The sequence below is a fragment of the Rhineura floridana genome, chromosome 9, assembly GCF_030035675.1.
Source record: "Rhineura floridana isolate rRhiFlo1 chromosome 9, rRhiFlo1.hap2, whole genome shotgun sequence".
NCBI lineage: Eukaryota > Metazoa > Chordata > Lepidosauria > Squamata > Rhineuridae > Rhineura > Rhineura floridana.
Genome location: NC_084488.1, coordinates 68,675,973 through 68,691,594, shown reverse-complemented (window position 1 = coordinate 68,691,594; position 15,622 = coordinate 68,675,973). Strand labels below are relative to the sequence as shown.

Sequence of the window (15,622 nt, the reverse complement as noted above, 5' to 3'; positions counted from 1 at the left end):
CAACACACTAAGGTCTATACGGAGTTCTGGAATCAATCTAATAAGTTCTGGAATCAATCTAAAAAGTGAGCCTGTAACAAAATATCTCAGCATGGAAAGCTCCTGTTCAGTGTTTCAGCCAGCAATGCCCTCTTCTAGGATGCTCCATTCAATTTCCCCTCCCCAGTTTCAACTCCCCAACAGATACTCAGCATTCTGTGGCCACTGTGCAGGAGCTATCTCCCTTTAGTTTTCCCCCTACTGCCGCAAACATCAGGATTCCCTGAAGCCTGTTAACCTCCCTTTTGTGCATGGATGATTCTGTTTTGATTGTATAAGCATTTACACTCAGATGAGTTTGATATTGGGTAAAGGCTGTAGCTCAGTGGTAGAGCTTTGCATGCAGAGGGTCCCAGGTTCAGTCCCCAGCATCTTCAGGTATGGCTGGGATTGCCTCCAGTCTGAATGCAACACAATCTTCATTAAAAGATGAAGTGTGAATCCTATGAGAAGCAACTCCAGGACTAGGGATGTGCTACAATTCCACTCAATTTGGATTTGGTACTGAATTTTCCATTAATTCGCTTATTTTCTATCGTGGATCTGATTTTTATGTAGCGATTTTCCATGGCCAACTTCAAAAAAGAACTTTTTTTAAAAAAAATCCACCTCTAAGATATCAATATTAAGAATGAAAATTGTATCTGTATTTCCTTTGAAAATATCTATATTTCCTTTAAAACTTCTTGTTGTTGTTATGTGCCTTCAAGTCGATTACGACTTATGGCAACCCTATGAATCAGCGACCTCCAAGAGCATCTGTCATGAACCACCCTGCTCAGATCTTGTAAGTTCAGGTCTGTGGCTTCCTTTATGGAATCAATCCATCTCTTGTTTGGCCTTCCTCTTTTTCTACTCCCTTCTGTTCTTCCCAGCATTATGGTCTTTTCTAGGGAATCATGTCTTCTCATTATGTGTCCAAAGTATGATAACCTCAGTTTCATCATTTTAGCTTCTAGTGACAGTTCTGGTTTAATTTGTTGTGCACTGCCCAGAGAGCCTCTGGCTTCGGGCGGTATAAAAATTGAATAAAATAAATAAAAAATAAAATAAAATAAATAATTTGTTCTAACACCCAATTATTTGTCTTTTTCGCAGTCCATGGTATGCGCAAAGCTCTCCTCCAGCACCACATTTCAAATGAGTTGATTTTTCTCTTATCCGCCTTTTTTAATATCAGCATTTTTTGCAAGGGAAAAAAAGAGATCAGTAAAAGCAGCGCTAGTGGAGAAAGAACAAACTTGAATTGATGCCAGCCTGTTAGGCTGATGGAATACTGGCCAACAGATCTCATCCCTATTTTGAACCCATCCCACTTCATGTTTGAAGAATTAAAAGGAGAAGCAGCTAAGATTATCTTAACATAGAGCGAAGGAAGAAGGCAATGCACTTTACAAAAAAGAAAGGAGCCATGCACTTTCCATTAAAAATATCCTTTAATTGAAAAATAAATAACTTTGCAGGAGACTAACAATCCTTTAGCTCAAGTCTGCATCAGAAAGGCAATACAGAGCCTTTGAAGCAGAATATAGATTGCCCTGACCAGTAATGTGACTCACCAGGACAAGTCAGATGAAAACAGAGACTTGTATTGCTATAATCATTTTAATTAGCATAATCAAGACACTTGAGGATAAACTGTAGGAGATAAATTTCATAAACAGAGTAACAGCACATCTATGAAAGCAACATTTAAATATTATACCATCTAATCCTTGAGCCAATTTCCACTGATACCAGTGGGAAATATCATTTCAAGTGAAGAGGATTTGGAATGGGGCAGTATCTGCAATCCAAACTTTGCAATTAAATAAATAATAAATCCACAATTAGGTTTGTACTGAGAGTCATATACTCATAAATGACTGAAAATAACTTCTGAATAACATTAGCCCATGGTTTAGTAAGCATAACAACTTCAGTATCATTAAGAAACCAAGCAATATATTTCTAAATACTTACAATCAGAAGGCATTTTTTCTGTGAACAACCTGTAATATTCTTTTAGCAGCTCCAAATTCTCCTGGTTAACACTTTCTTGCAAAGAGGTATCTCCAAACCTAAACAATCACAAAAGACTGGCATAGAAGCATTTTTGCAGAAGCAGACATTCTCAGTCCAAAGAAATGGATCAGGAAACAGAACAACGTCAGCTCTGAATTAATTTTTATTATATCACCAATAATTTTGCTAGCACATCTGCTAATTACAATTTTGTAATTGGAGTACAAAGTGTGTTCTACCTCCTCAATGGCCTTGACAGGGAGAAATATGGAAACTAGCCCGCTCAGGTTGCAATCCTACACTCACTTACCTGAGAGTAAGTTCCACTGAACTCTATGACACATGGCACATGTGCAAACTGTCTTGTGCAAAATATCTAAGAACCAAACCATAATCCTAATGACTTACCTTTCTGCAAGTGTTTGTTGTTCATTGATTCCAATATTAAAGAGCACTGGATATACATGGAGCAGTTTCCCTTCTTTTATCTCTTGTGGCAGCAGCTCAAACATTTTTTGTGGAAGCCTGATTTCTATTATATAATATCCCCTAGGAAAGCAAAAGAACAAGACTAATTCGTGCAATGTATAAATGAAATTTTCTGTATTTTTTTTTAAATTATATTTGCAGCATGCTTTGTGTACACCTTTCTAAATCATGAAAACTACTGGAGCCTCCTCAAATTTAAATATTCCTGTAAAAGACTGACTGTATTCAACTCATATTTAGAAATGTATGGATTTAAATTAATAACCTCCTAGGTCTGAATATAACACACTAAGAATTAATCTAGAAATCATAGTTCCTTTCTTATTGGCAAAGTCTTAAACCTTAGAATGTCAAGACATTAACATTTATTTTTGTCTTAAAAGTATGGAAATTTATATAAAAACCAGATCAGAAATTTAATTACAAATTGTTCCTTTATCATTACTTTTTCACTGAAGTGGGAAAAAGAATTAATAAATACTATTTTAAAAATGAGGAAAAGCTTTTAGCTTTTTTACAGCTTGTTTAGCATTAAAAAGAGGACATACAAGTTCTTGAAGCACATTCTACACACCTACAACTCATCCATATATAATGCCAGACTATAGCTTAATGACAGTGGTAAGCCTTAGGCACTCCCTCCTCCCTTGCTGGTTTGCAGGGAAAGCATGGTTTGATCAAACTAGTTTACCACATTCACAGACAACAACAAACTACAGTTTGCGAAAATACTAGGACTCAACCAGAAAATCACTGTGTGAGTTGAGGTGGGACAGGACAAGCTTGAGCTTTGTCACTGGTAGTTGATACAGTGCCAAATCATGGGTTGGTGCTACATGTGAATGCAGCCTTCTTCTTAGAACATCTTTTGTTTGAATGACAATAGTGTTTATATAAGTTCTGTTAAACCCCACCAGAGTTTTCACTTAACTATACAGTTATCTTCTATTGATCTGAACAGCACTTCAGCCCATGTAACTTTTAAACTGTGTCTACACTTTCTTGTATAGTGACTAAGAATCAATGTTTTTGCATTTAAGGTAGAGTTTCCTAATATGTAAAAGTGCCTTTGTGAAATTAAAAACCTATGACATTTTTATTGATCTAACAAGTTTCTTCTAGCTGTAGGAAATCTGGTGGTGAAGTGAGATATTGCCAGAAGCAGATGTAGCATTTCCAGAGAGGAAACAGCTGCACAAAGTCGAAATTTGTGAGAGAAGTACTAAAGATGCAGATCTCCACATAACAATGTCATCCCGCCAGATAAGATAAATGTATTTTTATCCTATGCACTTAAGTAATGATAACTTTGTGTTTATATATGCAGTTCTGGGTTATGTGTATTTTTTTTAAAAAAACCTATTTTGGTAAGCATTAATGTTTTGTATATTTATTTAATACATATTTATATAGGTCATTTTATCCCACTTGCCAGAGTATTTCCTGAAGTAAATTTTCAAAAAAGTAAGTTCCAGAGGACTTAGTAGTACCACAGATTCTCTGGGTCTGGCTAGCATCCACACTGATATTGTCATTATTAATGTCTCAATTTTTGGCCTCTCTTTTCTCTAGGATAGGCAAATTGCTAGTATTTATATAAAAGTAATTCCATTCATTGCTGCAAAGAGAACAGTAGGTCTCCTCTATCCAGGAGTGCAAACAGACATATAAAAGGCATGATTTGACTGTATGTCTATTTCCTATGACATGTAAAATGACGAAGATAATGGCAAAATTTGTTTTTTAAAAGGCAGCCATTAAGTAGACAAAACTCCTGGACTGTCAGGGTGGTATTTAATGCTAGTCTTACTCAGAAAGGACCCATTGAAGTTAATGGACATGACTAACTTAGGTTCACTAATTAAATGGGTCTATTCTGAATAGGATTTAGTGGAATACAACTCATATGCACTAGGAATATTACACAAGGTTTCATCTGAAAAACATGAAGAAAGTATTTTTTCCCTTCTTAGGAGACAATATCCAGAATGCCATGTTGAATGACACATCCATGTTACAGCGCACTGACAAAGTTTATGTTTCCAGTCTGTTTGATTTGGGATTAGTAAATGTGAAATGTAGCAACCTGGACAGCATAAAGGGGGGTTTAAAGTCAGGTAAGAAGAACCTCTTTCTATAAATTAAAGGATTTATTTCATGGTTTTCTTAGCGACAAAACTGAAACAAACTAAAACTCTTTACCATTATTTTCCTCTGTGTGTGTGTTGGTGTGTGTGTATTATTTTGCATATGTAACATCCAGAAAGAACAAGTAATCCCACTTCATATTTAAAAAATCTCTAAGTAGTATAAGTCTAAAAAAACCCCTGCATTATGAGGAACTAGTTTTGCTATTCTTTGGATTGTGGTCCATAGATCAAAAATTTATTCTTCCGTGGGAAAGCAAAATCAAGCCCTTGGAAGTTCCTAAAGCAGGTTCTTTTGGGTCATAGTAACACATCCCTCTCTCTGTGTGTATCAAGGCTGACATAAATGGCACTTTTCCATTGTGTAAACTCACTTGGGAAACTAGACTTTTTTAATATAGGTTCTCTTACATTTCTGTGTAAAGGATGTTTTGTAGACACATGCAAAAAGCTGGTAACAAAATGATACTATTCAATACAGTTGTGAGGGTTTCAATATCAGAGAAGAGTGGCAATGCTCTATACAATAATCTATTTCTTTTACAAATGTTGATATATTCCAAAAGTCTATTATCTTTACAAGCCTTTTCAGGGCATTTATTCTCCATTCAGTCCATTTGTTGCAAATCATAGTAACATGCTTTAGCATAGCAGCTAGAAAAAAAATTAGATGAGTTTCCATGTTATTTTTCTGGCACAGCATAATGTTATGCTTTTGTTTCAGGAAACAGATAACACTTACCGTCTTCCAGTTATAATAGGCAAGAGGTCATCTGATTTGGCTTCAGTTATTTTAAACATGACTTTTTGTAAATCTGATATTCCCACAGCCATGTCTTCTAGCATTCCGATTTCCTCACCTGCAGAGAAAAAATAAATAAATTACCAAATACAATGAGAAAGAAAAATATGTCACACTTTCTCTAGCTACTTCTATTTTAGTTTTAGTTTTACTAGCATGTAAAGCAAGAGTTCCCAAGCTTTGGGGTCAGTTTCAAATGTGGGCATAATAGATTAACATTAATCATGTACAGTACCTGGACAAACATGCCTGCTCCAGTTCTTAAAATTTGATTAGGGCTATGCAAATCCCATAGCTCCCATTGATATTTCTGCCTTCCCACTTGCCAACATCACATTTATGGGACACTTATCCACAAAAGCAGATTCACAGTCTTTATTTTACATTGCACATCTGAATCACTGATGGATATTGGACACATAATATTATCCATAAGTAGTTTAACTGTTTTTGAACCAGAAGAACAGACATGTATCAAAGCAATATAATGCAAAAGTGAATCACATTGCCAGTCACATAAACAACAGGTTTAATTATGCAAGAGGTTGTATATTCATTAGCTGTTTTTTCACAGAACTGGTGATAATATTTCCAATTCTGTTGCTTGTTTTGGATGCTTATTCACAATAGCAAACACAGGATGAAATCTGATGGTGCCAGTCCACCAGTGGTCTGGAAGGTTGAGGGACCCTCTGGAACCGATGGGGGGGATAGAGAAGAAGAAGAATTCTGCTCTCAGTGTTGGATGTCACCCACAGTTTATGTATTGGGGCATTCCTTGTTCAATTCTAAACCAAAAGTGGGAAATTATTAACATTTCTGAAATACTACTTTAACCTGATGGATAGTTTGATAGACTTGGACCTAGTAAACCTGCTCAATTTATAAAAAAAGATTGGTTGTAGCTATACTATGCAGATTTATAATGTATGCCATGGTAAGCACAGTCTATATGTATAAAAAGTATGTATAAGGTGGCCCTCACTATCATACTGTTAGTATTAGAAGTCTAGAGCTCTCCAAGCACAGTTACTGCAATAAGCAAGACAAAATGTTAAAATACTCTGAATATTTATTTATTTAGATTTTATACTAATACCAGTTAAAACACACTGGTTTGGATTCAGAAAAGGCAAATTGAATTCTGTTTCCACAGTCCCACTGTAGCCCACTGTGCTCCCAAGAAAGACACAGGTCATGCAAAGGCAACAAACTGCCTCACCATTAAAAGGTCTACTGAAATAAAATAAGTAATACTAAACATGTTTACCTAGCCATACACTCCATTGATTAATAAAACGCATATTTGGGAATGCAGCACAAAGATGCTATATAAATGCTTGATAAATGTTAAAAACAGAAATGGCACACAGCTGCAGACTAAAGATACCATAATGGCCTGGCTCACACATCATGCTAAGCCATGCATGAACATGGAGGCTCACAGACTGTGGCCACTTTTCTCCTCCCCAGTTGGCCTGCTGCTATGTTGAGCTATGCCATAGCTCGTCTCAGTACGTCTTCTGAACCTGGGTTCATGGTTTAGTTCCTTCCAGACTAACCATGAAGTATAACCAAGGTTTGTCCTATGGTATATGGATCTTGGTTTATCTGGAGAGAGCTAAACCATAAGCCCAGATTCATACAATATACCGAGCCATGGCTTAGCTCAGTGCAATAGCAGAACAACTGGAGAGGACCGAAGTAGCCATGATCTCATCTCCAGGAGACCTCAAACTCACTCATTCACGCTAAACAACAGTTTGGTTTAGCATGACATCCAAACTAGGTCTTAGAAGGATAATACTTGCTGCCTGGCAGTATAATACTTCTTAGCCAGATTCCAGAATGGAGATTGAAATAAGAACCAACAAAAGCCATGTTTAGTTTTTTAGAACAGTTGAATATAGCCATCTGCATGCAACACTTACTATATGTACTGAGAAGTCCTTCATACTGAACAATTAACCCCACTGTATGAAGCTGCTGTAGGAAGCCTTGATCATGAAAACTGGAGTATAATTTGATTATAAAACCACAGACCAATCCAGCAAGCTAGTGTGATGACAATAACCAAATAAACAGAAACAAATTAATTAGAAATAATTATAACAAGAATTGTTAAAAAATCTACTCATTTATTAGTAAGAACATAAGAAGAGCCTGCTGGATCACGCCAATGGCTCATCTAGTCCAGCATCCTGTTCTCACAGGGGCCAATCAAATGCCTAAGGGAAGCCTGAAAACAGGACCTGAATGCAACAGCACACTCTCTGCTGTGATTCTTAGGAACTGATGTTGAGAGACATACTGCCTTTGACAGTGGAGGTAGAACATAGATAGTGTGGCTAGTCCATTGATGGGCTTTTCCTGATCATGTTAATAATAACATGAATTAATCTTGAACAAGCCTTGCCTTTTTTATGAAAGTGAATATTGGAAAGATACATGTAAAACATTTTTTTCAAATGATACCACAGAAGGATCATCACAGAATAAAATATTTTAAGAGATTTTAGATCAAGCACATATTTTATAGAATAATAAGCCAGCAATACAGATTATAGCCATTTCGGAGATATGAAAGAATAAAGTCTGACCACTTGTTCTGGTATGTAGCCTATCCGTACCATATAAATTTAGCCATCAAAAGGAGAAGAGGAACAAATAGTAGGGAGGAGAGTAAGTATTTGGATCATTAAAAGCCTCCCATTGAGCAACAGACCATTATCTTGTCCCTAGAGAAAACCAAACAATTTAACTTCTCTTGATTGTACCCATCATGTTTTCAAATCTCCAGTTTTATTAACTTTCTGTGTTCTTCTTTCCTGATCTGTACCTTCCAAAGAATCTATGTTTTTAACTAGGTGCAGGGATATATCTTAATACATGATTGTACATTTCCAAAAATAGGTTTGTTTATTTGCTGCATTGTACATCTTAAAACAGCAGTCTAGGCCTGCAAAATAACTACGTATCAGCTCATATTACCTCCCTCCATTTTAGCAATGAACAAAGTCTTTAGATACACCAGGCACATCTTCACATTATTATTATTTATATAGTGTCATATACATACATGGCGCTTTACAAAGAACAGGTATGACATTATGTAAAAATATGTAAACATACAAATTCAGTACTTAATATCTCATTTTAAACTACCAAAATCATTTCTTAAAACATGAAAAAGGGAAACATATCCATCTTTGGGCTGTGTTATGGTTGTCCAGGATCCAGCTCCTCTGTGCATGAGCAGAAAGCACATCTGTGCATTCTTGGGAGGTTCCAGAGGAACACCAACTGCTGCTGGAAGGGAGCAAAGCTTGGAAAAGTTACTTTTTTGAACTACAACTCCCATCAGCCCCAGCCAGCATGGCCATTGGATTTGGCTGATGGGAGTCGTAGTTCAAAAAAGTAACTTTTCCAAGCTCTGCAAGGGAGAGCCAAAAACCCCCCATGGGAGTGGGCAGAACACTGTGCATGGCACTGTGCATGGCACATTGTGACTGTTCAGATTAAGAATGTTTCCTGTTTAAAATGTGGAAGTAGTATGCTTACATATTTTAAAATTATAGTATTTTACAGTAATGACTAATATAGGTAATTGGATTTTGCATTATTGACAAAATGGTTTGAATATTTTTGTACTTCCCTGAGGAAGAGCTTGTGGAGCTGAACATGTGTTAGTTATTAGACAAGAATTCTTAAGGATATTCTGAACTAAAATGCATTTTCTAACAGTGTTGGAATGTTCTGTTTTTGTGGCATAGAGGTGTACTTTTTGCTATTTTCACCTAAGGCATTGTCCCTACGACAATGACAACAGCAACTGAGACTCCTTGGGCTAGAGAGATCCTATATAAAACCAGTTCTACTGAGAGAACATGGTTGGAGGCACCACCAAAGACCTAAAAGTAGACTCCAGAAGCATTGGCAGAAACAACAAAGACACCCGCCTACACTTGCACCATGGATTAACAGTGTCTTTTCTATAACATCTCAATGGCATCTGAAAACATGTAGTAAAAAGGGAGCAGCAGTTTTCTAAACACCTTCCAGATTGATTGAGTCAAAAACAGAAACACAGGGACCTATCTTATGGTGTCTCAGTGGTCTGTTGCCACACTTTGGCAACTCCTGTGGACAGGCAGAAAAGAATCACTTTTTTTTTCATTACATGCAGTAGGCAGAATAATGCAATTCACTGGTATATCCCCATGTTTTTATACTCCAGGCAATTGAAAAGTTATTTAAAACAAACAAACAAAAGTCTGGCTCAGTAAAACCTGGCATGGTTTAAGTTGACTGCTCTACAACAAAACAAAACAAAAAGTTTATGAAATGGAAGAAGAACCTACTGCTTGACTGAAGACAATATCTCTTCTTAGGGTCAGCATCAAGCATTGTGGCAAGCTACACGCAAGCTCCTGAAGCAGAACAAAAGACATTGATTGCTTTGCCCTAATCACCACCTCTCCAATACAGTCCTTCAGTGTAACTATGAGTGGATAAAGCTGTTCATACCAGTCACCTGTAACAAAGGAGGAACATCAAGAATGGTGATGAAAGTATAGAAAAATCTCCTTCTCAGAGTTAATTTAGAAAAATCAGTGGATGTGATCTTTTCTTCTCATGCACACACTAAACTATGGGCATAGCTGCAGTAAGTATGCCTGCAGTTAAGGACTCAGTTTTCCTTCTCTCCCTCTTATTTCTCTTCCCAGTGCTTGACATTACTAGCACAGCTCATTCCTCCATGTCTACGTTGTCATTGCAATACCACATCCATACAAAAAAACAACTTGTTCTAACACGTTTATGTGTTCATAAGCTATAACTTAGATGAACCAATGCAATTCAGAGAAAACAGTGTGTCATAAAGAGATGATCTGGAACATTTATTTATTTATTAAAACATTTATATAACAACTCAAGGAATTCAGTTAAAATAATAATATACAATAAAGCTCTGACACAATACAGTGTTTCATAAGAATAAATCACATCCATGGCTTGAAGTCCTCCTTCACAAGTCACTTGTGAGCAGAAAAGTCTTGACTATGGGTGAAGCTCCAATATTGTTGACACATATCTTTTATCAGTGAGGAGGCTATTCCATATTACAGGTGCTGCTATGCTGAATGCCTGACTCCAAGAAATCATGGAGCAGACTTCAGGGACATGTGACATCACTAGGAAAGCATCCCCAGATGTCCGTAGTCACCGGGAGGCCTATAACTGATCAAGTGGTCACTCACGTAATCTGGTCCCAAGTAGTTACAGCTTTATGAACTAGCAATAAAACGAACTTGGCCTAGTAGCATAGAAATGGTTCTTGCAGAGCCCACTTATTTAAGCAAGAAAACCAAGGCACAGGATTTAGTCCCATAATATTTATTTATTTTATTTATTTATTAAATTTATTAGTCGCCCATCTGGCTGGTTGTCCAGCCACTCTGGGCGATGTCCAAGATAAAAAACAATACATTAAAACGTTAAAATTTAAAACCATAACAGTAAAAACCTAACCCACCCCAAAAGCCTGCCTGAAGAGCCAGAGTGGCTATCACAATGACTCTGAGGGGAGTGATTCCTTCATATCTGATACATAGTGGAGACTAGTGGCTCCGATGTCAGTGGGACAATGAATCTGCTCTGGGTTTTAATCTTGGACAGCCCCTTGAAAGTTAGGACTAAAACCTGAAGTAGAACCACTGCCCCACTGACAATGGAGCCATCAGTCTCCATTGTGTATATGTGGCAATTGTTAGGATTTGAACATGAGGAAAACGATCCAGTCCCAGTGGAAACACCCAAGGCACAACAATTGCAATGAGACCCTACATCCAGTGTTGCATTGAATCCAGTGTCCCTACAACTAGTTCAGAATGTCATTCTCCCAATATTTGAATGCCTTACTTTGTTTTCTGAATGAAATTTGTAGACATTAGTTATATATTCTTTAGCCTAAATAGTACCTTTCCCATGACTGCATTTATTTTTACAATATATTTGGAGAGTGCTTCCATATTTTTGCCTGTTTAATCTCTACTCCTTTAATCACTTATTTCCATCTGTTCCCACAATGCATGTATATTTTATTTATAGTTTGAATTAACAGGTGCAATGAAAAGTTGAGACAAAAATCCAGCTGTGACCTCATTTGTGCCTTTGATACCAATTGTTTCATCTCCCTACTAGAAACATTCCATTCCATTCCCTTTTTTTTGGCAACCATAGTACACTTAGCATATCTTGGTCCTTTTGTGATTCTTAACAGTATCCCGGGCTCTTCTTCTTTTCCTCTGTTGGTTCCTACTGGTAACAAAAAAGTTTATTGTTTGTCCTAGAACCCTTTCATTCCATCTCTGTAGCTTCTTTTTCTTTCAACAAGCCTTTAACGTAGAGACCTTATCCCATTCTGCGTCTGAGTTGGAATTGCTTTCCAAGATGTTTTAAAGATGTTTTGTTTTTAAAGAAGTTTTTGAAGATGTTTTGTTTTGATATGTTTTTAAAGATGTTTTATTTTAATATGTTTTAGAGTGCTTTTAGTGTTTTTGTTTGCCGCCCTGGGCTCCTTCCGGGAGGAAGGGTGGGAAATAAATGAATACAAAGACCATCTGCTTACACTAGGTTCTTGCAAAATCCAGAAATCACCATACTATTTTTCAGTATCTAGCAATAATCCATGATTCGTGTTCTAAAAATAAAAACTCTATATTATGTATAACAACCTGACCCTCACATTCAGCTGTAACTGCTAGAGGACTGGAAAGTGTTAAAATCAGCTACACCACAAGATGATATTACACCTGCACTTGTATTTATATAGTACACGTGTTATGTGTTTTACATGTACCTATAAACACTGCAATATCTTTTATATTTAGGATTTTTAAAAGTCTTAGGACCACAAAATAGATTCTGTTTTTATATAATATAATTATGTTGTAGCAGCAGCAGAATGATACTGAAGATAATGGTTTTTAATCTGTTGGAAGCCCAATACAATTTTAATCACAATTTAATTATTTATGTATGCCATCTGATTGCTTTGCATGGAAAGTTTGGTTAGTTATTCTATTGTTATGTTTATCTCCAGTAGGTGGAGCCAGTTATTAAGCCTGAAATACCACCATACAATCATTTATTATTTCATTAAGCCAATATTTTAGAGCCCTCCGCTGGGTTGGATTCAGATTAAGTAATTCTGATTGAACCGAATTCTGATTTTATAACTTTAAGTGATTTTTATTTTCATTGTATTGAGTTTCTTGTACAATACTTAGAAACAATTGTAATTAAGTGGTATACAAATTGGTGAAATAAAGTACAATAAAATAATTCATGACGAACTTGTCCCATTGCCCTTAAGGAAGTGTGTGTGTGTCCTAACTTAGCCTGGATCCAACCCACTCAGTTCAGCGACTCTGTACCTTCAGACATCCTGAGGAAGGGGAAATGCTGCTTTGGCTCAAATGCGCTATTACCCTATTGCATCACATGGAATGAGATATGTACAAATCATTGGGTATTATACTATATGAAAAGAAATGCACAAAAAACTTATTTCTGCAGTTTCCTTTTAACACTTGAAGATGGAGCTTTGTTGTAATATCTAAAGATGGACTTAACCACACCGTTCCCCCATTAGACAGCAACCTATATAATAATCTGCAAGCAGAAAGCAGGCACATAATAGAAAGGCACACGAAAAGCAAACAGCTCCACATCATTCAAGTAAAACAGCCTATAGTGTACAGTATAATCTGTAGTTCTCAGAAGCAGCAGATTACAAGTGAGAGTTCATTTGATGTCATGCTTCCCTGCTTTGGGGTGTGTGTGTCGGGAATTCCTACAAATATGTTAGGGAGGTTGGGACAGAAGTCTTCTCCCTGACAGGTGATTTTCTATTAGGCATTGATTCTTCTTCTTTTTTTACTTGCAGTATACCTGCAGTATGAAGTGATACAACTCAGACATAGGTTTACTACTTCATCTGCTGTTTATTATACCAAGAGAAGCCCCCTCTAGGATGCACACCTTAACGTGGTGAGGGGGTTTGAGAGTGTTGAAGAAGCTGAGAGCAATGCCGTCAAGAGTCTAGACCAACAGGCTAGACTCCTAGCAGAGTCACAGAAGGAGGAATGGTCAAAGCTGTGACACCAGACTAAGATGCATCCAGACTCAGATGAAGGCCACCTCTGAATACCTCTTACCATTGAAACCCTATGAAAAGACTTCCCAAAATTCATGAGATCGTGCTGGAACATGAGACCCCAGGTCAGGTGGCACTCAGAGAGCTACAGGGGAAGAACAAAGGACAAGTACGAGCAGCTTTGTGACTAATGACGCCACTGGGTCAAAGCTGAATGGAAGCCCAGAGGCTGATGTGCACAGATGTGAAGGAGAGTCTGGAGTTGTGGTCGAGGGTTGAAATACACAGACACAGCAAGCTGGGTTGAACAAAGGGCCACTTTATTCAACTATAAACAAAAGCCCTTAAACTAACCTGCAGAGGGAAAACATAGGTGCGGGATAGGGCAACCAGCCCCTGCTGGGGTAAGGACAAGCCATTCTGCTTACCCACGCCACACCTGTAGGTAAGCAGGGGGGCCTTCCCACATCACCCCCCCAGGGCCCTACAACTCTAGATGGATGAGGTAAGTAGGCCCTAGAAGCAGCCCATATCCTGTGCTCAGGCCGTAAAGCCATGACTGACAGGCCTCCAGAGCCACCAATCACCTCTACAGGTGCCTAAGGGGGCCACCTAGCTCTCCATACCTACTTCCCTTCCCGCACCTTGCAGCACAAGTGGCCAGACAACCTAATAAGCTCTGATGACCTGCCCCCCATGCGTCCACTTAGTGCGCGAGACGCGACTACTGCCCTCCTCCAACATGGTGACCGGGGCTTCAACCCTTGGCCCCAAATACACCCCGCCCTCCCAGAGTGCGCTTGGGCGAGTGGAGTGGGACTTGTTTGATGTACATAACAGAAACATGGGACGTGAGAAGCATGAACCAGGGAAAGTTAGAAATCGTCAAGCAAGAAATGGAATGCATTAGCATTACAATACTTGGCATGAGTGAATTAAAATGGACGGGAATGGGACATTTTCAATCACGCAACTACATTTTATGCAGGAAATGAGAAATTAAGAAGAAACAGGGTTCCTTTAATAGTGAGAAGTGATGTAGCAAAAGCAATTAGGAGCTACAACACAAGGTCTGAGCAAGTGATACCAATGAATAGAACTCAAACTGCACTGTGGTATACACATTTGCGGGGGTTGAGGCAGGAGGTGAGATGACTAGAACGCCGGTGGCGGAAATCTCGCTCTGAAGGCGATTGGACACAGGTTAGAGCGGCAATAGCGGCCTACCAGGTGGCAACAAAGGCAGCAAAGAGGGGCTTCTTTGCTGCCTCTATTGCATCCGCAGAATGTTGTCCCAGGAGGTTGTTCCAAGTGGTCCGAAGCCTGGTCGGTCCAGTTGCGCAGGAACCCATGGAGCACTCTAAAGCCTCCTGTGACGCATTGGCAAAACATTTTGCTGATAAAATCGATCGCCTGAAGAGCTCGATTCCATGCACCGTGGACACAGGAAGTGGGCCAGAGGCGATCAGTTGCGATCCGGTCCGGTGGGATCGGTTTCAGCCTCTTCCCTCTGAGGAAGTGGACAAGGTGCTCTCTACTGTGAGACCAACCACCTGTTTATTTGATCCTTGCCCCACATGGCTCATTATGGGCCGCAAAGAGAGACTGAGCGAAGGGATCAAGGCGGTGGTTAATACTTCCTTGGAAGAAGGTGCATTGCCATCTGCCCTCAAGGAGGCGGTAATAAAGCCCATCTTAAAAAAACCCTCCTTGCATCCTCAAGATTTAAACAACTTTCGCCCAGTCTCTAATCTACCATTCTTGGGCAAGGTGATTGAACGCGTGGTGGCCAAACAGCTACAGACACACTTGGAGGAAACAGATTATTTAGATCCTTTCCAATCGGGCTTCAGGACTGGACATGGAACTGAAACAGCCTTGGTCGCTCTGGTGGATGATTTGAGGAGGGTGTTGGATAGGGGAGAAAACTCTTTCCTTGTCCTCCTGGATCTCTCAGCAGCTTTCGATACCGTTGACCAC

At 38.5% G+C, this 15,622-nt stretch overlaps 1 protein-coding gene across 14 annotated transcripts in view; it reads right to left on the bottom strand.

The window, feature by feature from the left end:
* The window catches only part of INPP4B (inositol polyphosphate-4-phosphatase type II B), a 444,727-nt gene that overhangs the window by 69,793 nt on the left and 359,312 nt on the right, over positions 1-15,622 (bottom strand). For 13 of the 14 annotated variants that reach the window (XR_009757936.1, XM_061584849.1, XM_061584844.1 and 10 more), the window contains 5 exons: positions 9,843-10,015; positions 7,413-7,536; positions 5,422-5,539; positions 2,452-2,592; positions 2,002-2,099 (listed from right to left, as the gene is read on the bottom strand). Coding sequence is in view for 13 of the 14 variants with exons in the window: in XM_061584849.1 (XP_061440833.1) it covers positions 2,002-2,099; positions 2,452-2,592; positions 5,422-5,539; positions 7,413-7,536; positions 9,843-10,015 (654 nt within the window). In the remaining variant the exon portion in view is untranslated. The remainder of the gene's footprint in view (positions 1-2,001; positions 2,100-2,451; positions 2,593-5,421; positions 5,540-7,412; positions 7,537-9,842; positions 10,016-15,622) is intronic. The other variant, XM_061584853.1, reaches the window with a different exon arrangement.